The 23,406-nt window shown below is 41.2% G+C and overlaps 4 protein-coding genes across 4 annotated transcripts; all 4 read left to right on the top strand.

The window, feature by feature from the left end:
- The first annotated feature begins 685 nt into the window (after positions 1 to 685).
- Positions 686 to 1,454, top strand: LOC121536327 (gamma-crystallin M3-like). Its single transcript, XM_041843603.1, has 3 exons — positions 686 to 700; positions 822 to 1,070; positions 1,173 to 1,454. The coding sequence occupies exons 1-3, from the start codon at positions 686 to 688 to the stop codon at positions 1,452 to 1,454; spliced, it is 546 nt and encodes a 181-aa protein (XP_041699537.1).
- A 9,519-nt stretch (positions 1,455 to 10,973) lies between these two features.
- On the top strand, positions 10,974 to 12,706 carry LOC121536326 (gamma-crystallin M2-like). Its single transcript, XM_041843602.2, has 3 exons — positions 10,974 to 11,025; positions 11,335 to 11,577; positions 12,180 to 12,706. The coding sequence occupies exons 1-3, from the start codon at positions 11,017 to 11,019 to the stop codon at positions 12,453 to 12,455; spliced, it is 528 nt and encodes a 175-aa protein (XP_041699536.1). The 5' UTR covers positions 10,974 to 11,016; the 3' UTR covers positions 12,456 to 12,706.
- A 3,404-nt stretch (positions 12,707 to 16,110) lies between these two features.
- On the top strand, positions 16,111 to 16,948 carry LOC121536157 (gamma-crystallin S-1-like). Its single transcript, XM_041843439.1, has 3 exons — positions 16,111 to 16,119; positions 16,173 to 16,487; positions 16,667 to 16,948. Exons 1-3 carry the CDS (start codon positions 16,111 to 16,113, stop codon positions 16,946 to 16,948), a joined length of 606 nt encoding a protein of 201 aa, XP_041699373.1.
- Positions 16,949 to 19,098: 2,150 nt separating this feature from the next.
- Positions 19,099 to 20,922, top strand: LOC121536325 (gamma-crystallin M2-like). Its single transcript, XM_041843601.1, has 3 exons — positions 19,099 to 19,116; positions 19,511 to 19,753; positions 20,659 to 20,922. The coding sequence occupies exons 1-3, from the start codon at positions 19,099 to 19,101 to the stop codon at positions 20,920 to 20,922; spliced, it is 525 nt and encodes a 174-aa protein (XP_041699535.1).
- Positions 20,923 to 23,406: the final 2,484 nt, after the last annotated feature.

Below are 23,406 nucleotides of genomic sequence, written 5' to 3'. Positions count from 1 at the left end.
AATACTTGCATTTACTTCTGAGTGAAGTCCACACATTACTGTTGACTCCAAGTGATCTAGCTTAGACTAGGGCTTCTTGTACTTTAGACCTAGCCCTAGCTGAGACAGGACAACATATGAATGACTGCAAACCTTTTTGAATGATGGTTTTAGGTACATTTTAAGTACAAAGTTTTCAGTGTAGTACCAACAATGAAGTTCTAATCACAATTGTGTATATTTTCTGTGGCCAAACATTGAAATTCTTAGCAACAAGTGTCAGAGATTGCAACCCCAGGTATCAGAGTTATTTCGCGCAACGTAGCAAAAATAGTGGTAGACCCATACCCAGTGAACCACTGTTTGCTTTGTAGTTGGCACAGTTGGCGGTGCGCCAACCTCCATCTCTGCTTCTAGGTCATGTACATATTGTTTAGAATTATAAAATAGTTATCGTTCCATGATCATCAAAGCCATAAGTAATTGAAATGTTTAATTTACTACAGTATACTAATTCAATAAAACATTATGCAAGTACTACTAAAACGAATAATATTGAACCTGCTTTCATTTACAGTACATTAGATGGTGATGACTCAGGAATTTAACACAATGTGGTCACATATGCTGTGGACATCTAACAAGGTATAAAAGGGCAAGGGGGCCACTAGCATTTACAGTCAAGCTTAAACAACCAACAGCCACCATGACCATGGGCAAGGTACGTGGCATTTCAACTATTTTCTTAATCATTCTAACTAAATTACTGCTTTTGATATGTGTTTACTGTACCTTACTGCTGCAATAGTTGTTGTATCACATTCTTACAACTTGTCTTGCAGATCATCTTCTATGAGGACAAGAACTTCCAGGGACGTTCTTACGAGACCAGCAATGACTGCCCTGAGCTGACTTCCCACCTGAGCAGGTGCAACTCCTGCAGGGTTGAGAGCGGCTGCTTCATGGTCTATGAGCGGCCCAACTTCATGGGACACCAGATGCTGGTCAGAAGAGGAGAGTACCCCGACAACCAGCATCTAATGGGCATGACCCAGAGTGACTGCATCAGGTCCAGCCATATGATCCCCATGGTAAGGAGAAGAGAGCATTTCTTCCTTTAAATTACAAAGCAGGCTTCTTAAAATGTCAGACCTTGGAATTAATGCAAATTGTTTTAAATTCTCCACCAACAGCACAGAGGCTCCTACAGAATGAAGATCTACGAGAAGGAGAACTTTGGAGGTCAGAACATGGAGCTGATGGACGACTGTGACTCCATCCAGGATCGTTACCACATGTCCGATTGCCAGTCTGCCCAGGTTATGGATGGCCACTGGCTGATGTTTGAGCAGCCCCACTTCAGAGGCAGAATGATGTACATGAGGCCCGGAGAGTACAGGAGCTTTAGGGATATGGGCGTGGGTGCCAAGGGCATGAGGTTCATGAGCATGAGGCGTATCACTGACATGTGCTAAATCATCTGATTGTCAATAGAAAAAATAAACACTATCTACCAGTATGTCTTACTCATTACATACCCCCTCTTCAGTCTGAAATATTACTTTCATTTTATAATATATTACATCATAAGACATACTATACAGTGTTGATCTGTGCAAATCAAAATGTCCTAAAAACAGCCATTAGACGTTCAAGCACCATTGCTATCAAATATTATGTAAAAAAATATATATGTTGGTAATAAAATATAAAACTGTAAACCTAAAAGTGCAATACAATCACTAGCTGTAGCGTGTGCTAAAAATATGTCTTAAAAGGATCATCAGATAGCATTCCATGTTTATGGGTTATTATTTCCAAGGGATGGCAGAAAGAGAATAGGAAGGTTCCAAGCACTGAACCTTGCAGAACACCAAATTCTGGACCCTTATTGTTCTCCCTACATATGCTAAGCCTTGGAAACATTACACATTTCCATTTGTGTCTTGAAGGCTAAGTGCATAGTCTAATAATCCGAGTCAACAGTTTCCTTGAAAAAAATAAATGTAATTCAAAAATGCATTTTAAAAAAGAGCTACAAATTAAAATATTTAACAAGATCCATGATGCGTCTAACAGAACTATGTCTCAATCCGTTGCTTTCCATCTCCCTGAGGTTCCTGTACTCTCCGGGCCTCATGTACATCATCCTGCCTCTGAAGCAGGGACACTGCTCGTACATGAGCCAGTGTCCCTCCATGACCTGGGCAGACTCACAGTTGGCCATGCGGTAACACTCCTGGAAGGACTCACAATCCTCCATCAGCTCGTTCATCTGACCTCCGAAGTTCTCCCTCTCGTAGACCCTCATCCTGAAGGATCCTCTGTGCTATTGTGGAGAAAATTTTTCCTTCATATTCAAGTGTATCTGTCTAGTCATCAATAGCTCCTCACAGCATCCATTGTGACATGAATTATAGACATTTGGAGATGGGGATTTCCCTAAAGCAAATCACATTAGTTCATAAAACACCACAAGGAAGCCAAACCTAAATTACCAGTCAAAAGTTTGGACACACCTACTCATTAAAGGGTTCTTTATTTCTACTATTTTCTACATTGTAGAATAATAGTGAAGACATCAAAACTATGAAATAACACATATGGAATCATGTAGTAACCAAAAAATTCTTAAACAAATCAAAATATATTTGAGATTCTTCATAGTAGCCAACTTTTGCGTTGATGACAGCTTTGCACACTCTTCGCGTTCTCTCAACCAGCTTCACCTGGAATGCTTTTCCAACAGTCTTGAAGGAGTTCCCACATATGCTGAGCACTTGTTGGCTGCTTTTCCTTCACTCTGCGGTCCAACTCATCCCAAACCATCTCAATTGGGTTGAGGTCGAGTGATTGTGGAGCCCAGGTCATCTGACGCAGCACTCCATCAAACTCCTTCTTGGTCAAATAGCCCTTACACAGCCTGGAGGCGTGCTTTGGGTCATTGTCCTGTTGAAAAACAAATGATAGTCCCACTAAGCGCAAACCAGATGGGATGGCGTATCGCTGCAGAATGCTGTGGTAGCCATGCTGGTTAAGTGTGCCTTGAATTCTAAATAAATCACTGACAGTGTCACCAGCAAAGCAGTGACACACCATCACACCTTCAGTGACACACCATCACACCTTCTCCTCCATGCTTCACAGTAGGAACCCCACATGCGGAAATCATCCGTTCACCTACTCTGTGTCTCACAAAGACACGGCGGTTGTAACCAAAAATCTCAATTTGGTCTCATCAGACCAAAAGAACACATTTCCACCGGTCTAATGTCCATTGCTCGTGTTTATTGGCCCAAGCAAGTCTCTTCTTCTTGGTGTCCTTTAGTAGTGGTTTTTTTGCAGCAATTTGACCATGAAGGCCTGATTCACACAGTCTCCTCTGAACAGTTGATGTTGAGATGTGTCTGTTACTTGAACTCTCAAGTATTTATTTGGGTGTCAATTTCTGAGGCTGGTAACTCTTAATGAACTAACTCTGGGCCTTTCCTGTGGTGGTCCTCATGAGAGCCAGTTTCATCATAGAGCTTGATGGTTTTTGCGACTGCACTTGAAGAAACTTTTAAAGTTCTTGACATTTTGCGGATTGACTGACCTTCATGTCTTAAAGTAATGATGGACTGTCCTTTCTCTTTTTCGCTGTTCTTGCCGTAATATGGCTTTTACCAAATAGGGGCATCTTATGTATACCACCCCTACCTTGTCACAACACAACTGATTGGCTCAAACACATTAACTTTTAACAAGGCACACCTGTTAATTGAAATGCATTCAAGGTGACTACCTCATAAAGCTGGTTGAGAGAATGCCAAGAGTGTGCAAAGCTGTCATCAAGGCAAAGGGTGGCTTTGAAGAATCTCAAATATAAAATATATCTTGATTTGTTCAACACTTTTTTGGTTACTACATGATTCCATTTGTGTTATTTCATAGTTTTGATGTCTTCACTATTATTCTACAATGTATAAAATAGTAAAAATAAAGAAAAACCCTTGAATGAGTAGGTGTGTCCAAACTTTTGACTGGTACTAAATATATATCTCCATAGGCATGTAGTCGGAGTACTCTCCCCTCCTCAGAAAGAACTGGTTTCCCATGAAGTTGGAAAGGTTGTATACCATGAAGCATCCAGTTGCAGCGACTCAGGTGGGGTGACATATCAGAGCAGTCGCTCATGCACTCATAAGAGCGGCCCTGGATGTTGTCCTCGTAGAAGATTACACACATCAAATGTTCAATTCACTTTCTCAAGTCATTTGCTGAATTTCAGTGAAGTTTTGTTACAAATACACAGGATTAGTGACACTAAGCCTTTGCTTTCATCATACCCTACTATTAAGCAATAAGGCCCTAGGAGGTGTGGTACATGGCCAATATACCATGGCTAAGGGATGTTCTTATGCAGACGCAACGCGGAGTGCCTGGATACAGCCCTTTTCCATGATGTGTATTTATTTTTATTTTTTTCCCCTTTATTTAACCATGTAAGCCAGTTGAGAACAAGTTCTCATTTACAACTGCGACCTGGCCAAGATAAAGCAAAGCAGTGTGATAAAAACAACAACACAGAGTTACATATGGGGTAAAATAAAACATAAAGTCAAAAATACAACAGAATATACAGTGGGGGAAAAAAGTATTTAGTCAGCCACCAATTGTGCAAGTTCTCCCACTTAAAAATATGAGAGAGGCCTGTAATTTTCATCATAGGTACACGTCAACCATGACAGACAAATTGAGAAAAAATAATCCAGAAAATCACATTGTAGGATTTTTAATGAATTTATTTGCAAATTATGGTGGAAAATAAGTATTTGGTCACCTACAAACAAGCAAGATTTCTGGCTCTCACAGACCTGTAACTTCTTCTTTAAGAGGCTCCTCTGTCCTCCACTCATTACCTGTATTAATGGCACCTGTTTGAACTTGTTATCAGTATAAAAGACACCTGTCCACAACCTCAAACAGTCACACTCCAAACTCCACTATGGCCAAGACCAAAGAGCTGTCAAAGGACACCAGAAACAAAATTGTAGACCTGCACCAGGCTGGGAAGACTGAATCTGCAATAGGTAAGCAGCTTGGTTTGAAGAAATCAACTGTGGGAGCAATTATTAGGAAATGGAAGACATACAAGACCACTGATAATCTCCCTCGATCTGGGGCTCCACGCAAGATCTCACCCCGTGGGGTCAAAATGATCACAAGAACGGTGAGCAAAAATCCCAGAACCACACGGGGGGACCTAGTGAATGACCTGCAGAGAGCTGGGACCAAAGTAACAAAGCCTACCATCAGTAACACACTACGCCGCCAGGGACTCAAATCCTGCAGTGCCAGACGTGTCCCCCTGCTTAAGCCAGTACATGTCCAGGCCCATCTGAAGTTTGCTAGAGTGCATTTGGATGATCCAGAAGAGGATTGGGAAAATGTCATATGGTCAGATGAAACCAAAATAGAACTTTTTGGTAAAAACTCAACTCGTCGTGTTTGGAGGACAAAGAATGCTGAGTTGCATCCAAAGAACACCATACCTACTGTGAAGCATGGGGGTGGAAACATCATGCTTTGGGGCTGTTTTTCTGCAAAGGGACCAGGACGACTGATCCGTGTAAAGGAAAGAATGAATGGGGCCATGTATTGTGAGATTTTGAGTGAAAACCTCCTTCCATCAGCAAGGGCATTGAAGATGAAACGTGGCTGGGTCTTTCAGCATGACAATGATCCCAAACACACCACCCGGGCAACAAAGGAGTGGCTTCGTAAGAAGCATTTCAAGGTCCTGGAGTGGCCTAGCCAGTCTCCAGATCTCAACCCCATAGAAAATCTTTGGAGGGAGTTGAAAGTCCGTGTTGCCCAGCGACAGCCCCAAAACATCACTGCTCTAGAGGAGATCTGCATGGAGGAATGGGCCAAAATACAGGCAACAGTGTGTGAAAACCTTGTGGAGACTTACAGAAAACGTTTGACCTGTGTCATTGCCAACAAAGGGTATATAACAAAGTATTGAGAAACTTTTGTTATTGACCAAATACTTATTTTCCACCATAATTAGCAAATAAATTCATAAAAAAATCGTACATTGTGATTTTCTGGATTTTTTTTCCTCATTTTGTCTGTCATAGTTGACGTGTACCTATGATGAAAATTACAGGCCTCTCTCATCTTTTTAAGTGGGAGAACTTGCACAATTTGTGGCTGACTAAATACTTGTTTTCCCCACTGTATATACAGTGTGTGCAAATGTAGCAAGTTATGGAGGTAAGGCAATAAATAGGCTATAGTGCAAAATAATTACAATTAGTATTAACACTGGAATGATAGATGTGCAAGAGATGATGTGCAAATAGAGATACTGGTGTGCAAATGAGCAAAATAAATAACAATATGGGGATGAGGTAGTTGGGTAGGCTAATTTCAGATGGGCTGTGTACAGGTGCAGTGATCGGTAAGGTGCTCTGACAACTGATGCTTAAAGTTAGTGAGGGAGATAAGAGTCTCCAGCTTCAGAGATTTTTGCAATTTGTTCCAGTCATTATGCAGCAGAGAACTGGAAGGAATGGCGGCCAAAGGAGGTGTTGGCTTTGGGAATGACCAGTGAGATATACCTGCTGGAGCGCATACTACGGGTGGGTGTTGCGATGGTGACCAATGAGCTAAGATAAGGCGGGGATTTGCCTAGCAGTGATTTATAGATGGCCTGGAGCCAGTGGGTTTGGCGACGAGTATGTATTGGCCATATACCACAAACCCCCAAGGTGCCTTATTGCTATCATAAACTGGTTACCAACGTAATTAGACCAGTAAAATATTTTTGGATCCTACCCATGGTATACGGTCTGATACACCACGGCTTTCAGCCAATCAGCATTCATGGCTCGAACCACCCGGGTTATAATATGCAATAAACTATGATGATCTAACTATCAATTTTTCCCTACAGTGAGGGAAAAAAGTATTTGATCCCCTGCTGATTTTGTACGTTTGCCCACTGACAAATAAATTATCAGTCTATAATTTTAATGGTAGGTTTATTTGAACAGTAAGAGACAGAATAACAACAAAATCGAGAAAAACACATGTCAAAAATGTTAAATTGATTTGCATTTTAAATGAGGGAAATAATTATTTGACCCCCTCTCAATCAGAAAGATTTCTGGCTCCCAGGTGTCTTTTATACAGGTAACGAGCTGAGATTAGGAGCACACTCTTAAAGGAAGCAATCAATCAATCAGATTCCAAAAACTCTCCACCATGGCCAAGACCAAAGAGCTCTCCAAGGATGTCAGGGACAAGATTGTAGACCTACACAAGGCTGGAATGGGCTACAAGACCATCGCCAAGCAGCTTGGTGAGAAGGTGACAACAGTTGGTGTGATTATTTGCAAATGGAAGAAACAAAATAACTGTCAATCTCCCTCGGCCTGGGGCTCCATGCAAGTTATCACCTCGTGGAGTTGCATTGATCATGAAAACGGTGAGGAATCAACCAAGAACTACACAGGAGGATCTTGTCAATGATCTCAAGGCAGCTGGGACCATAGTCACCAAGAAAACAATTGGTAAAACACTACGCCGTGAAGGACTGAAATCATGCAGCGCCCGCAAGGTCCCCCTGCTCAAGAAAGCACATATACATGCCCGTCTGAAGTTTGCCAATGAACATCTGAATGATTCAGAGGAGAACTGGGTGAAAGTGTTGTGGTGAGATGAGACCAAAATCTAGCTCTTTGGCATCAACTCAACTCGCCGTGTTTGGAGGAGGAATGCTGCCTATGACCCCAAGAACACCATCCCCACCATCAAACATGGAGGTGGAAACATTATGCTTTGGGGGTGTTTTTCTGCTAAGGGGACAGGACAACTTCACCGCATCAAAAGGGACGATGGACGGGGCCATGTACCGTAAAATCTTGGGTGAGAACCTCCTTCCCTCAGCCAGGGCATTGAAAATGGGTTGTGGATGGGTATTCCAGCATGACAATGATCCAAAACACACGTCCAAGGCAACAAAAGAGTGGCTCAAGAAGAGGCACATTAAGGTCCTGGAGTGGCCTAGCCAGTCTCCAGACCTTAATCCCATAGAAAATCTGTAGAGGTAGCTGAAGGTTCGAGTTGCCAAACGTCAGGCTCGAAACCTTAATGACTTGGAGAAGATCTGCAAAGAGGAGTGGGACAAAATCCCTCCTGAGATGTGTACAAACCTGGTGGCCAACTACAAGACACGTCTGACCTCTGTGATTTGCCACCAAGTACTAAGTCATGTTTTGCAGAGGGGTCGAATACTTATTTCCCTCATTAAAATGCAAATCAATTTATAACATTTTTGTCATGCGTTTCTGGATTTTTTGTTTGTTATTCTGTCTCTCACTGTTCAAATAAACCTACCATTAAAATTATAGACTGATCATGTCTTTGTCAGTACAAAATCAGCAGGGGATCAAATAGTTTTTTCCCCTCACTATCTTTATCCCATTTCAAGCTGTCTGCAGTACTTTTCCATTAGCTGAATCCGTGATTGTGCTGCGTTAGAGGACTGACAGGTTGACCCAGAGCTGGCTGATATGTATGTACCTTGTTTGATGTTCTTTGTGGGATTCTGTCCAACGACCTGCGGCTGCCAGTGGGCTTTTATACTTTATACGCACCGTAATGGGGTTTTGTTATTCACATTTTCTGGAACCTGATGAATAAGCAGGTCTGCAATCACTGTTCATTTCTTTGCGCTATCACGACTCTTGAAAAAAGTTAATATTCTGTTAACTAATACTCAAATAATGTTGTTGATTCATCCTATACTCGTATTTGTGGCAAAAACATAAAAAAATAAAATAATAAACACCTGAAACTTGTATCTCAAACAGACCATTTAAAAAATGCTTGCTATTTCCTCATATTTGTATGATATTATACTCTGAGGAGGATGAGCTGGCCAATTAGCGGTCTACTTGCATGAATATTTTTTATGACAGGTATACGTCCACACCATTCTGTTGTTGGGGAACGCCCACACCATTTCAAGACAGAAAAGCTGCTTATTAACATACTTAATAAATAAAAAGAATTGGAAGGAAAACTATAGGTCATATTTCATAGAAATCTGGAAACACTGGACAGTTACTACCCTTTTTGAATGCCGTACAAAAGCACAAAATGATGGTATTTATGAAATATGATAATAAAATCGGCTCATTTCGGGAATGCGAGTTTAAAACATTGATCCGTCAATATCACATTGAATTTATTGCTCTCCTTCGAGAGAGACTTGTCTATAAAATACAAACGTCAGTCCCATTTCCCACAATAAGTGAGCCTAATATGTGGGAACTGACATTATGCAAATCATTGTTTTACGCCATTGTCTATGTTTGTGTTGTTTGTTTACAAAGACTCACATGACAAGTATAGTTTCAAAACGTTCAAAGCTATCATTTCAATCTCATGGACAGTCAAACCTTGCATACATAGCTCTGTTGATACATTTCCCCCATACAAAGCCAAGTGGTGGGATTGCCGTTGGGCTGAAACAAACAAACAAACTCAGGATTGTGGCTTCAATCAAGGGCATGCTTCAAAGCACCAACAGCGGTTCAAGAGATTAAGGGGCTCAGCCTTTACAAAAATGTTTCTATAAGTTAATGTATTGAAGAACGTAGGCTTTAGCTCAGCAAGCTTATACACTCCTGTGGTGCTCAGGAGATCCAGGTTCGAACCTGGATGGGCCTCGTTGTGAAGGAGGTCAAAGGGGGTTGAAGTGGAGCGGAGGTGGTTCAATAAAGGTCACTCATAGATTTTTGCCTGAGACCTAAAGATTTCACTTAGCTCGCTGAAGTAACACTGGCTTGTAGGGGACCCACATAGCAGAATCACAACTATTAAATCAACACAGTGTTAAATGTAATACTCAAAAGTGTATATATAGTGCCATACCACAGACTTAATTTTACTGTTTCTGTCACTGGCCAACAATATTTGTTGAAATCACTTTACACTGGTGTTAAGTGTTAAAAATATATTTAATCATGGGAAGGAGGTAATGTAACCATTCAAATTCATAGACAGAGATGGATGCAAGACACAGTCCATGAGATTAGCATGAAGGTTAAACATTTTGAGGCTATACATTGTTTGTTAACAAATACTAAAATTACAACAAAAACAAACAATGGAGTAATACAGCCTTAGATTGAGGGTTAATATCTATAATATGTGGTTTCAGATTGGTTTGCTATTGAACTGAGTCACAAAGACCATATAGTCATCCAGGAACTCTCTACTCTGACTGCAGAGCCCACAGAGGAGTTCCATACACACTTTGTCATTCTTGAAATATATCAATACTTGTTCACGATCTGAATGAGACAAAAATTGAAGGATTGAAAAAACTAAGTCATAGTGGTCACTCTTGCAACCTGAGAAAACGTCCTTGTTCAGAGTTTACGTTGTGTCAATAATTTAAGACAGTTTTCTTTACAATGCACTACCATGCTCTTTCCTCTGTCTCTACAGTAAATTAAGAGCACATCAAAAGCCACAAGAGGATCCCATCAACGACTATTAAATTATGCCTCGATAACGATTATTGGGATGAAAGTTCAGTCATTATAGCTTCTACAACTTCAGACTTGCACGATGAGACGACACAGTTGCAAAACGAGACAGTTCCTGAACATGACGCTCAAGACAAAACAAAATCACAAAAAAACGTATTTTAGATCGAACAATACTAGATGCCAATAGAAACCAGTAAAGATTCCATGATAGCAGACTGCTTGAAAGCAATCCATATAATGCATTTAGGGGATAGGCTGGGAGAGTTGGCCTTTATAACTTTCACATCACAGTTCTGGCAATTCTTTGATTCGGAGCCATTGCATTGGTACAAAGGGAAATTTAACTTGAATAAACCATTTTGCTGATATGCAAATCAAGCTAATTTACTTAACAAAGGCTTTCCCTTGTCGGCACATTCTGCATTTCGATATAAACCTCAGCAGTGCTGCTGGTGAGTGGGAGGTGAGCAATAACAATAACAAAATGGGGAAGGTAAGGAGGAGTCTTTAGATTACGTAGATAATATCATAGAATACATTTAAAACTTGTTTGAGAAACTTTGCTCGACAGAAAAAGTGCTTATACTTTTAGTTATATATTTATCTGCCTTGATTTGACTACTAAAATCAGAAGTAAAATTGGACTTTGATTCGATTTTTTGTCACTTCTGTAACTTCAAGCAGCATTGTATGTATTGCAGCTTGGCAGCGGAGCAATCATTACAGCCACATATTGGAAGAAGTACTGTATAAAAAGTATGGCTTGTATCTTACCAGGCTTTTCTGTCTCTCCCTCTTCCAGATTGTATTCTTTGAGGATAAGAATTTCCAAGGTCGTAGTTATGAATGCAGCAGTGACTGCCCAGACCTGCACTCCTACTTCAGCCGCTGTAACTCCATCAGGGTGGAGAGCGGCTGCTGGGTTCTGTACGAGCGCCCCAACTACGCAGGCTACCAGTACATCCTGACCCCTGGGGAGTACCCTGACCACCAGCAGTGGATGGGCTTCAACGACAGCATCAGATCCTGTCGCTCTATCAAAAACGTAAGCCTACCTACCAATAGTACCAACTGTAAGCCTAGTTTGAAGATGCCACTGACGAATCTGACGTTTATTTGTGTCAGTAGATAGATACTGACAACTTGAGGCACAAAGTTCATAATCAGTGCTCAGGAAACAGTTTATTGATTTGCAATACTTCTAGCTTTTTTCTTATTTTTGACAGATCTTTTCTCGATCTTAAATGTATAGATTTTACATCAGACAGACATCACTAACTTCTTATTTATTTTATGCTTGTATATTTTGGTTTTGGCAATTAGAATGATAAAATGGTGTCTGACCAGATTTGGATGCAGGGCAATGCCCAGCTTGAATGGAATGCCCCAGGGTGCACCAACCAGGCAATGATCAGTCAAAAGCCAACAGACAATAAGGAGAGATAAAAGGCTCATGTTTTGGCAGCAGTTTGCCTCACGTCCAGGCCCATCCACATCAGTTGTTGAAGGAAACCAGGACAACAGCCAATAAAACAATTTAAAGAGGCATCCCAAATATCATACAGATGAATGGCAATTCAAATAATTAACATGATTACTTTGATATGATTAATTAAGGATACTGGCATTTATGTATTTATTTTGCAGGTCTATGGAAATTCCTATAAGATCAGATGCTATGACAGGCCAGATTTCGCTGGCCATATGGCAGAGTGGAGTGAGGACTGCCCATCGGTCCACGAAGCGTTCAAGTTCCGGGAGTTCCACTCTGCTGTGGTGATGGACGGTGCCTGGGCCTTCTACGAACTGCCGAACTACAGGGGGCGCCAGTACTTCCTGGAGCGCAAAGAGTACCGTAACTTCACGGACTGGGGCGCCACCTCCCCTGTCGTGGGCTCCTTCCGCAGGATCACAGAGTTCTAGAACCTTACAGCCTCTAGAGTTCTAGAGCCCTACGACGACCCCTTTCCCAGAAACCTCTCTGCAGTGCCTTATGACACCCACCTCTGTGTGAGTGTTGCAGTCTAACAAATAAAACCCTGTCTGATCCGCACACACCCCGTTGTCTTCATCAATTTGACATGGGAATCACCGGGCATACGTGTTTTCAAGTACTGTATGTCAACACCAGTAGATCTACTCACACTGTTTTCTTTAGTAATCTTTGCCAGCATGTCAACAACTGTAAGATAGAGTAGAACAGAATAAAATACTATCCTTTATTGCCTTCCAAGGAACAAAGTCTTTACACAATCCTATACAAGTTACCCATACAAATGAACACAAACAGTTTGTAACATAGTACAGTGTCACACAATAAAAAGCCAGTTAAACATGTACAGTATAAGGGGCAGTGTTATGTTCCCTAAAGCCAACCCTAGATGTCATCGCTCAACAGAATAGGGAACTAACAAAGGAGTCACTTTGACAACAAAACCAAAACAGAAAGGGTTTCAAACAGGTACTGAAAGAAAACCCAAAAGATAGACCAAAGTAAACAGGGGCGAACACAAGATTAAGGCTTTGTTTGGTTACCTGAAGTGGCAGCGCTAATGTGAGGCATAACTCTCCCAACATCTCCTTTTCCAGCAGATGCACTGGTCCAGCAGGTCTTAAATACCAGCTGGGCCAGCACTGGTGAAACAGATCCTCACTAACGAGATCAATCTCTGGTCCAGCACAGGTGAAACCCATCCTAACGAGGTGACTCCAATCATTGCGCCTATCAGCTCTGAATTAAAAGTTGGATGATAAGAGCCTTACATGTTTAAATTCAAGAGGCATTACAATGAATCAGATTGTATGCAATTTTGCATTACTTTACCACTCAAAGACTGAAAAATAAAATGCTAGCATAACATGACATCTCAGCACACAACACAACTCAGCAAGAGTTGGATTAAAAAAGAAAGTCTCTGAACAAATGGAAGTCTCTGAACAATGAGCACACTCCCCATCTAATATTTAAGTATAGAAACAAGGGATATGCAATACAACTGTGACAGTTTACATATTACATGTGATGTACTACAACAACTTTATCCAGGATCATATTCCAATGTTCTGAGTGTGAAACATGTTCACTTTGAAGTTACTCCTGGATCGTCATTTAGCTGTGTTGATCCTGGATCGTCATTTAGTTATGTTGATACTGTGTTCAATCCCCTGAGTCGATACATGTTAGAATCACCTTTGGCAGAGATTTCGGCTGTCTTTCTGGGTAAGTCTCTAAGAGCTTTGCACACCCGAATTGTACAATATTTGCACATTATTCTTTTTAAATTCTTCAAGCTCTGTCAAGTTGGTTGTTGATCATTCCTAGACAGACATTTTCAAGTCTTGCCATAGATTTTCAAGCCGATTTAAGTCAAAACTGTAACTAGACCATTAGGAGCTTTCAATGTCGTCTTAGTAAGCAACTCGAGTGTCTGTTTGGCCTTGTGTTTTAAGTTATTGTCCTGCTGTCTCCCAGTGTCTGTTAGAAAGCAGACTGAACCAGGTTTTCGTCCAGGATGTTGCCTGTGCTTAGCTCTATTCCGTTTCTTTTTATCCTAAAAAAAACTCCATAGTCCTTGCCGATGACAAGCACACCCATAACATGATGCAGCCACCAGCATGCTTGAAAATATGAAGAATGGTCCTCAGTGACGTGTTGTGTTGGATTTGTCCCAAACATAACGCTTTGTATTCAGGAGATAAAGTTAATGTGTTTGCCACATTGTTTTTGCAGTTTTACTTTAGTGCCTTATTGCAAACAGGATGCATGTTTTGGAATATTTGTATTCTGTACAGGCTTCCTTCTTTTCACTCTGTCATTTAGGTTAGTATGATGGAGTAACTACAATGTTGTTGATCCATCCTCAGTTTTCTCCTATCACAGCCATTAAACTCTGTAACTGTTTTAAAGTCACCGTTGGCCTCATGGTGAAATCCCTGAGCGGTTTCCTTCCTCTCCGGCAACTGAGTTAAGAAGGACGCCTCTATCTTTGTAGTGCCTGGGTGTTGATACACCATCCAAAGTGTAATTAATAACTTTATCATGCTCAAAGGTATATTCAATGTCAGTTTTTTTTTTACCCTCCTACCAATAGGTGACCTTCTTTGCGAGGCATTGGAAAACCTCCCTGGTCTTGGTGGTTGAATCTGTGTTTGAAATTCACTGTTCGACTGAGGGACCTTACAGATAATTGTATGTGTGGGGTACAGAGATGAGGGAGTCATTAAAAATAATGTTAAACACTATTATTGCACACAGAGTGAGTCCATGGAACTTATTATGTGACTTGTTAAGCAAATTTTTACTCCTGAGCTTATTTAGGCTTGCCATAACAAATGGGTTGAATACTTATTGACTCAAGACATTTCAGCTTTTCATTTGTAATTCATTTGTAAAAAATAAAATGACATTATGGGGTATTGTGTGTAGGCCAGTGACACACAATCTCAATTTAATCAATTTTAAATTCAGGCTGTAACACAACAATGTGTCCTAATTATTTGAGATAGCTACAATCAGAACTATAAAGCTATGTTGCCTTACAAAAGTTGTTTGAAATCTGTCTTGGAGTTGTGCTAGTGGGCTCTGCTGCAAGTTAAATATTTTAAGCAGAGATGATTTGGTTCGAAACTGAGCTATATGGATGAAGAAATGCAAAGGGAGACTACAGCAATCAACACCAACTTTGACCTCTGCACAAAATAATTGATGGTTTCATCAACAACGGCATGGACGCTAACAATTGACATTGAAAGTGGTATACTGAATATACAGGACTGCAATTGCATGAACTGTATGAACTGCATATAGATTCATATTTGGCCTTGTTATGACTTCACCTTTAAGACATGTGCTTCTGGGTTCTGTACAAGTGGCCTAGCAACTACTTTCTCCCTTCCTCTATAAGGAAAGGTTGCTCATATCATAATGAATACATAGACAAGAGGGCATTTGTATGCCCATAAAGACAGAATAATGTATTTAATTTATTACACAATTATTACAATGTATCAGTGCTTTTAACAACATCTTGGAATGACACAATACATTTATTTTTTATTTTTTACTTTTTATATTTTAAGAGTCATTTCGATGTGAAGATAATAAGGGATTGTGTAAAATAAGGGATATTGAAACAGTAGTAGAGTTGCAACATTTAGTTGTTTGTCCATTCGATACGGACAGCCTGTTAAGAGCATGTTAAGTCTTGGCCTAAATGTATCATGACATGGATTTTCATGGGTTAAAACATACAGTGAGACTCATTCGATTTCCCATCAGATTTCTGTGATTAATGTTTGTCTCAAGCTGCCCTTGATGGCCCTGGATTGGTTTGGATCCCACATCAACTGACTGAAATTTGGCACTTTCCACCTGCTATTGTGTGTGGATCGGTGATTCAGTGCTTTAGAACAATGCGTTGAGCCTAGATAAATATTTGAATAGCTGATTGAAATATCTGATTCACTTTGTGCTAACCATGTGCTTGGTGTTATTGTCTCTGCCATCTATAAAGAGTATACTTGCAGGCCCTGAGCTGTAGTGTCGTTCACTGTGCCTGGTATTCTGAACTCTGAAGAGATGGAGAAAGTGAGTTGTGTTCCGGTGAAGATTCCTGTAATGAATGAGCACCTGTTCCATAGTTCCATAGTTCTGTAATTCTGGAACTATATGGAATTCAAAATTGTGACACACTGTCTCTTCTCTTCCAACAGATTGTGTTTTATGAGGATAGGAACTTCAAGGGGCGGTCCTACGACTGCAAAGGAGACTCCACTAACCTGCATGGCTTTTTCGCTCGTTGCAACTCTTGCCGGGTGGAGGGCGGCTGGTGGGTCCTCTATGAGCGCCCCAACTACATGGGTTACCAGTACATCGTAGGCCCCGGGGAGTACGCAGTCTACCAGCAATGGATGGGCTTCAACGACTGCATAAGATCCTGTCGGGTCATCAGAAACGTAAGTCATGTAAACTAGGAGACCAAAAAAAAAGGAACATGAAATACTGTATTAACAGAGAAACATGATGATGGCCCTATTTAGGTTACTATCAGCAATTAGTTAGGCCCACACCTTTCAGAACTTCATAAATAGCCAATAATTACACAATCTTCGATGTTTGATCTACTTTTTCCCAGGCCACAGGCCCCTACAAGCTGAGGCTGTTCGAGAGACCCAACTTCGATGGTCAGTCCCTGGAGGTGACTGAGAACCTGCCCTCTGTCCAGGAGAATTTCCACAGCCGCGAGATCCACTCCTGCAAGGTCCAGGAGGGTTCCTGGGTCTTCTTCGAGCACCCCAACTTCCGTGGCCGCCAGTACCTGCTGGAGAGGGGGGAGTACCGCCGCTACACCGAGTGGGGAGCTCTGCATGCCACCGTGGGCTCCATCCGTCGCATCATAGCCACTGGAGAGAGATGACTGTAGTCGCATGGTGTGATTCAAATAAACTTGTCTGATGATAAACGTGAGTTTGTTTCTGAGTATGATTGAGGTCACATGGAAGTTATGGAAGAGCATGGAACTTTTATATCAAAAGGCATATATTATAAACACAGTGATCAATATCTTAGTAAATATAAATATATTTGTACAATAACAATTACTGTATACCATGAAAGGTGTATTCAAGGAATCCAAGAAGTAAAAACACCGAATATTGCCCCGAGAATAAAGCCACAGTGTGTAAGATTTCCAGTCATTTCAATGAATTAAATATAATCCTTCATTTGGAAGAATAGGTAACACTTTACTGTAGGCACTTTATGACACATTCATAAAGCCTTTATAACTACTACAAAAGAAATGATAAAATCTGTCATAGGCCGTTATTAACAATATGAACAATGGCATAAAATGTTATGAAGCTATTTATAATGGGCGCTATATATGACTAGCAAATCTGTTGTCACATGCTCATTTCAACTGTAACAAGTGACTCAAGTATATCTGCACAATACTTATTTTTACTTAGCCTAGTTGACTTGGATCTCTTGACCACATATATAGGCACAGCATGTAAACATCTTTCCTGCTTCCACTAAAGAAAGTCAACAGTTCATGCAAACAATGAGGTAGGCTAATAAAATAATTCTTACATAAACACAAAATAAGAGTCTTCTATCTGCCTAAAATATTGTCCTTGCCTTTGTGGGTTGTAGATTTTAGTTCTATAAAATAAGTGGGTAGCTTCTGACAAGAAATTCATGCTAAATTCATGGAATGGCATAACTGACCGCTTTGACAACCAAGGGCTCTCTTTGTAAAAAGACACCAGTTGTGTTGCCTTTGGGATCCACAACATCCATTTAGATATCCAAGTACTTTGCTTGAGATAGTTTTAAATCCTGATAGAAATATGCAATATGCATGGGTAGAAATTATTATTAAGTCCAAGCAAATATGAAGACATTGGCAGATATATAAAACAACATACCACAAAGTGCTGCATTAACCTTTACAACACACACTTTTAGTAGAAAACATTATTTAAATGATAAATAATGGCCTCCTGTAGCTCAGTTGGTAGAGCATGGTGCTTGCAACGGCAGGGTTGTGGGTTCGATTCCCACGGGGGCCAGTATGAAAAATGTATGCACTCACTAACTGTAAGTCGCTCTGGATAAGAGAGTCTGCTAAATGACTAAAATGTAAATCGTGACCCCACTGTCTCAGGGGGAGTGGGATATGTAAAAAACACATTTCTATTTCACACCACACACTTGTACAGGTTACACACTTGTGTGAAACAGGACAAATATAAGCACCCCCTATTTGCATTGTGTGATTGTCTTTTAGATGTTTGCCCAATACGGAGCTTATACATGGTCAGAGCCATGACCCTTTTTCTCAGGTGTAAAGGCATTTAGTGTTACTGACTTCAAGAAGAGTGATCAGAAATTACAATCCATCAACTGTATCTGAGTTAAGAGAACCCCAATGTTAGCCAACTCTGACTCGTTCTAATTGTGGTAGATGGAGGCTGGGGCATTGGTGTTGGAATCTTGAGGTGTATTGAACTGTAAGGAATTCATAAATACTGATCAGAAACTATAATCCATTTACTCTTTCTGGGTAACTCGATGTTGGCCGACTCTTTCTACAGTAAATGTGGTGGTGTACTGTGTACAGTAGCCTAGATGGAGGGTGGGGCATGATGGGTGTTGGAAATGCACCTGTCAGTTCCATTGCAGATGTTAAAGCTTACAGAACAGAGCCGTGTGGCCAGAAGCCAACTTCATGGAGGCCATCGCACAACCAGCTGCCCGGAGAACAATTTAATTACATCAATAAATCATTTTCTGGAATCAGGCATTGTAAGATCAAAAGGTCAACCTGTATACAATCACTGGGTAAACATTATATAAAGCGGGCACACTTTTAAAACAATTGCTGCATCAGCTATTGTGCCGATATAAATGCTGAGGCTATTCAAATGACAATGATTCCCCTGGCAGTGCATTTCAATGTCCCACATATATAAATCTGGCCCATGGCAGTGGCGATACCGCTGTATGTGAAAGGGGGTATAAACATTGAGTTATCAAAAAAGTTGTCGATAAGCCCCAATCATGGACCGCATCGGAAAGGTAGGTCGTTTAATAGTCATTTTTCTTTTTGCCCTGTCTCTATATTCGTACCTAATTGGGTTGCAAAAGTCCAGAAACCTTCCAAAAGTTACCTGTTTTTTAAGAAATCCTGGTTGGAGGATCTCCGGAATCAGTAGTGAATGAGCAGAGAGGGAATTCTCCAACTTGTAATCCTCCATCCAGGATTTATGAATATCCTGAACTTTGTGAAAGTTTCAGGAAATTTGCAACCACGTAATTTACCTTGCATACTCTCACCCACTAGCCTGGTCAAGCAAAGTGACCACTGCGCTCATGTTAAGTTTCACTTTAAGTTAAAGACAATGTGCGCTATTGCAAGATCAGTCTGGTTTCACAAGCCTTCTCACCCACCTCCCCTATTCTTAATCCACAGATCGTCTTCTATGAGGACAAAAACTTCCAGGGTCGCCACTTTGAATGTTGTAGCGATTGCCCTGAGCTGAGTTCACACTTTAGCCGCTGCAACTCCATCCGTGTGGAGAATGGAAACTGGGTGTTGTACGAGAGGCCCAACTACCTGGGCTCTCAGTACATTTTGACCAGGGGGGAGTACCCCGACTACCAGCGCTGGATGGGCTACAATGACAGCATCAGGTCCTGCCGCGTCATCCGCAACGTGAGTCCTACCCAGGAGGCCAAGGATTTGGCTTGAAGATTGGGGGCCATGCCAGGCAGTATTGGTTTGGGTTATTGCTAATAGAGAAGAGAATACAATATATATATTCTCTCTCTCTCTCTCTCTCTCTCTCTCTCTCTCTCTCTCTCTCTCTCTCTCTCTCTCTCTCTCTCTCTCTCTCTCTCTCTCTCTCTCTCTCACACTCACTCACTCACTCACTCACACTCACACACTCTCTCACTCAAACACTCTCTCACTCACTCACACACACACACACACACACAAACAAACCTGCGTGTTAAAACATATGTCCTGTGCAGCCTAAAGGCAGGCTTATGAGGAGACAGAAATAGTAGATAAGAAAGATATTACAGCCAAGCTGTCACAACTCAAAACCTAGAAAACCCACAAAGTTGCTGTCAGTTAGAGCAGTGGAGGATGCTTCTTGGAGAAGGATAGTCAAATGTCTTCCCACATATATTTTTCTGTGGGACCAAATCTTGCATATCTCCACCCAGCATTTTCCCCAATAGCTTTCCCAATAGCTCTTCCCACTATCTCATCAATCATACTGTACAACCATATGACGTGAATATGCTGTAATGCATCCAATCAAAACCAGTTACCAGGTATTCGAAATAAGCAAAGAAAACATAACAAAACATACTAATATGCAGGTATATCTTTTTGATTCACGCTGTAGTTGAGTATTAGACTAGTTGATTACATGAATCCTAATGTGCAATTTCACAGCACAGATCTGGAATCAGATATGCAATGCCTTAAAACAGTTAAAAAAGTTATGAGCATGGGTATAGAAATATGAAACGACACAGTATATGTGTACTGTGTACGTGCATATCCTAAATACAAATCCTATTGGGTATTCCACCCCTACCCCCCAGACCTCTGGCATGTTCAGGATCCGCCTCTACGAGCATCCTGACTTTGCAGGTCAGATGATGGAGTTCAGCGAAGACAACCCTAACCTCCCAGAGCACTGGCGTCACCCCGAGGTGCACTCCTGCAAAGTGATGGATGGCGCCTGGGTGTTCTACGAGCACCCCAACTACCGCGGCCACCAGCACCTACTGGAGAGGGGCGAGTACCGCCACTTCACCGACTGGAGGTCCAACGTGGGGTCCATCCGCCGCGTTCAGAACATTTAGAGCTGCCTCACAACATGCCTGTTTATAATCATAACTGTTATTTGCACATTTATTAATAAAATGAAAACATTGTGCTCAAATGAGAGATGGCCCTTTCTGTTCTTTCACCTGACACCTGCATGTCCCCACCCCTCATGGGCTTCCTCACTGCTTTCACTACTACACCCAAGAATGGTCATTTAGAAAACAGCTCATTCTTTTACATGGAGATATCCTATCATCAGAGGAAAGGTAAGCTTGACTAGACAAATTAACTTAGCACCTGTGATATCACAAACTATCATCAAACTCTGGGGTTATATTTTACTGTAAACTGAGACTCCTCTATACTGGTGGTTTCTAAAACAAGGGGTATATTTTATTAATTGTAATTACTTTAATGGGCTAAAAAGTAGTCACTTCAATTAACTTCAGCCATGAAAAGTTTGGATGCCGCAACTATCAAGGCTTATAGCAGACTATCAATACTTATTGCAGGCCAACAATACTTTTTGCAGACCATCAAGACTTATTGCAGACTAGCAATAATTGTTACAGACTATCAAGACTTATTGCAGACTACAAAAACCGTATCATAGACTATCAAAACGTATTGTAGACTATAAAGACGTATTGCCAACAATCAGAATCAATCAGAATCACTTTACATTTTAATTTGACTTAGTGAATAGGTGTTGCCAGCAATAGACAATGTACAAACAGAATACAGACAAAGTCAACATAGTCAACATACAGGATATACAATATAAATACAATAAATATAAAACATAAAACTCTGGAGTAAAGTTGATTTACAGTGAGGATATACAGTACAATTTACAGAGGGAATATATCTATATATGCAGAGGAAGGGATGCTCCCGTGACAAATACTGTATATATAGTGTAGTGCAGAGGTGTACATAGTGCAAATGCACTAAAGTATAATCAAGACTTATTTAAGACTATCAAGACTATTGGAGACTATCAATACTATTGGAGACTATCAAGACATATGGGAGACTATCAAAACCATTGGAGACTATCTAGACCGATTGAAGACTATCAAGACTATTGGAGACAATAAAGACTATTGAAGACTACCGAGGCTATTGGATACTACAAGACTATTGGTGACTACAAAGACTATTGGAGACTATCAAGGCATACTGGAGACTATCAAGACCTATTGGAGACTATCAAGATCTATTGGAGACTATCAAGATATATTGCAAAATCACACTGTCAAAGTTTGGCAAAGCATTTCACTCTTCTTCGTTTCCTGACGCTCTATTCTCTCATTGAGCCAGCATCTACTGTACATTGCCTCCCAGCCTGGTTATAAAAGGGAAACTATCCCTCAATCATGCAATACCCCCCTCTACTGGAATTGCTTAAAAAAATGCTTTCATACCAGAATTTCAAGGGGGAAATAAATATTGAATAAATTACTAATTGAGAGCGCTTCCCTTGACTTCTGATCAATACAGTTGTTTTCTGTCAATAACATGAAACGCTATAACGCGTAATTTCTTTTCTCTAAATCTTGTAGATAGAGATTGAGTGTAATTAGGGAGACTGTGAAGTTTTGAAAAAAATGATGTGGTAAAGGTAGTAGGCCTATGTATTATCTCTGTTTGTAGGCACCAGGTGGGAGGGTTGGAGAGAGAGGGGTGTGTGTGATGCGTCAGGTCAGGGGGGTAGGCTTACGTGCGTCTGCGCCGTGCGTGGTGTGGTATGCCAGGAGTGCAGCACCGTTACCATGGAAGGTGGTCAGTAAGCAGCATGCAGTTAAACCTTCTAACAAAGAGATCAGACCACCGTGATGATGACTCATGGGATTTGCAAATAAGGGCCCAGCACATGCCAGTCCTGCTTTGTGCTGATGTGAGCAGGCACAGGGCTCTCTGAAACAACACAGGCCTTATCAACACAAAGGCCCCCCTGCCAGAACTTTCCTCCAGCTGGGTCACTGACCTCTACTGTACCCTTGTTTACCTATACTGGCCTCTTTTAACATGTGCAGAGGTTCAGAAAGACAGACAGGCTATACAGTGCCCCCTGCTGTTTGGTCTGGTGTGTCACACCTGGGTCATTTGATCATAGCATAATGTCCTCCATCCAGATGGGGGAGCCAGCCATGCTTGCCCTGGTCAACAACTGGGAGGAAATACACTTGAATGACATTGCCAATACAGGGAATGTTTCAGTGTTTTGACTTTGGGCATGGATAAGAAGACCTTCCAGGAAGATGTACCAAGCCAAAGCCCTGCCACCAGGCCAACTCAGGTGTTAATTACCTGGTACCTGTGGAATCTGCCACTGCATCTCATGCCAATGGAGCATCTCTGTGTCCAATGGAGACATCTGACACAGAGACGTAGCAGGTTGCCACCATAAGATCACAGCTTGGGGAATTAGCCTACTCTACAGAGCCTTGCTGCTACTCATCTTCCGCTGGGGCGCAGGGAATGACAACTGACAAAGAAGGACAAACAACCAGGCA

Source organism: Coregonus clupeaformis, chromosome 23 (genome assembly GCF_020615455.1).
Source record: "Coregonus clupeaformis isolate EN_2021a chromosome 23, ASM2061545v1, whole genome shotgun sequence".
Classification (NCBI taxonomy): domain Eukaryota; kingdom Metazoa; phylum Chordata; class Actinopteri; order Salmoniformes; family Salmonidae; genus Coregonus; species Coregonus clupeaformis.
This window is presented reverse-complemented; position numbering and strand designations above follow the sequence as displayed.

What these genes read in the sequence shown, in the direction of transcription:
- LOC121536327 (XM_041843603.1), top strand. An exon ending in CCAGCCATATGATCCCCATG is followed by an intron (nt 1,071 to 1,172) that starts GTAAGGAGAAGA and finishes CTCCACCAACAG; the next exon opens with CACAGAGGCTCCTACAGAAT.
- LOC121536157 (XM_041843439.1), top strand. An exon ending in CCTGTCGGGTCATCAGAAAC is followed by an intron (nt 16,488 to 16,666) that starts GTAAGTCATGTA and finishes ACTTTTTCCCAG; the next exon opens with GCCACAGGCCCCTACAAGCT.
- LOC121536325 (XM_041843601.1), top strand. An exon ending in CCTGCCGCGTCATCCGCAAC is followed by an intron (nt 19,754 to 20,658) that starts GTGAGTCCTACC and finishes CCTACCCCCCAG; the next exon opens with ACCTCTGGCATGTTCAGGAT.
- LOC121536326 (XM_041843602.2), top strand. An exon ending in CCTGTCGCTCTATCAAAAAC is followed by an intron (nt 11,578 to 12,179) that starts GTAAGCCTACCT and finishes TTTATTTTGCAG; the next exon opens with GTCTATGGAAATTCCTATAA.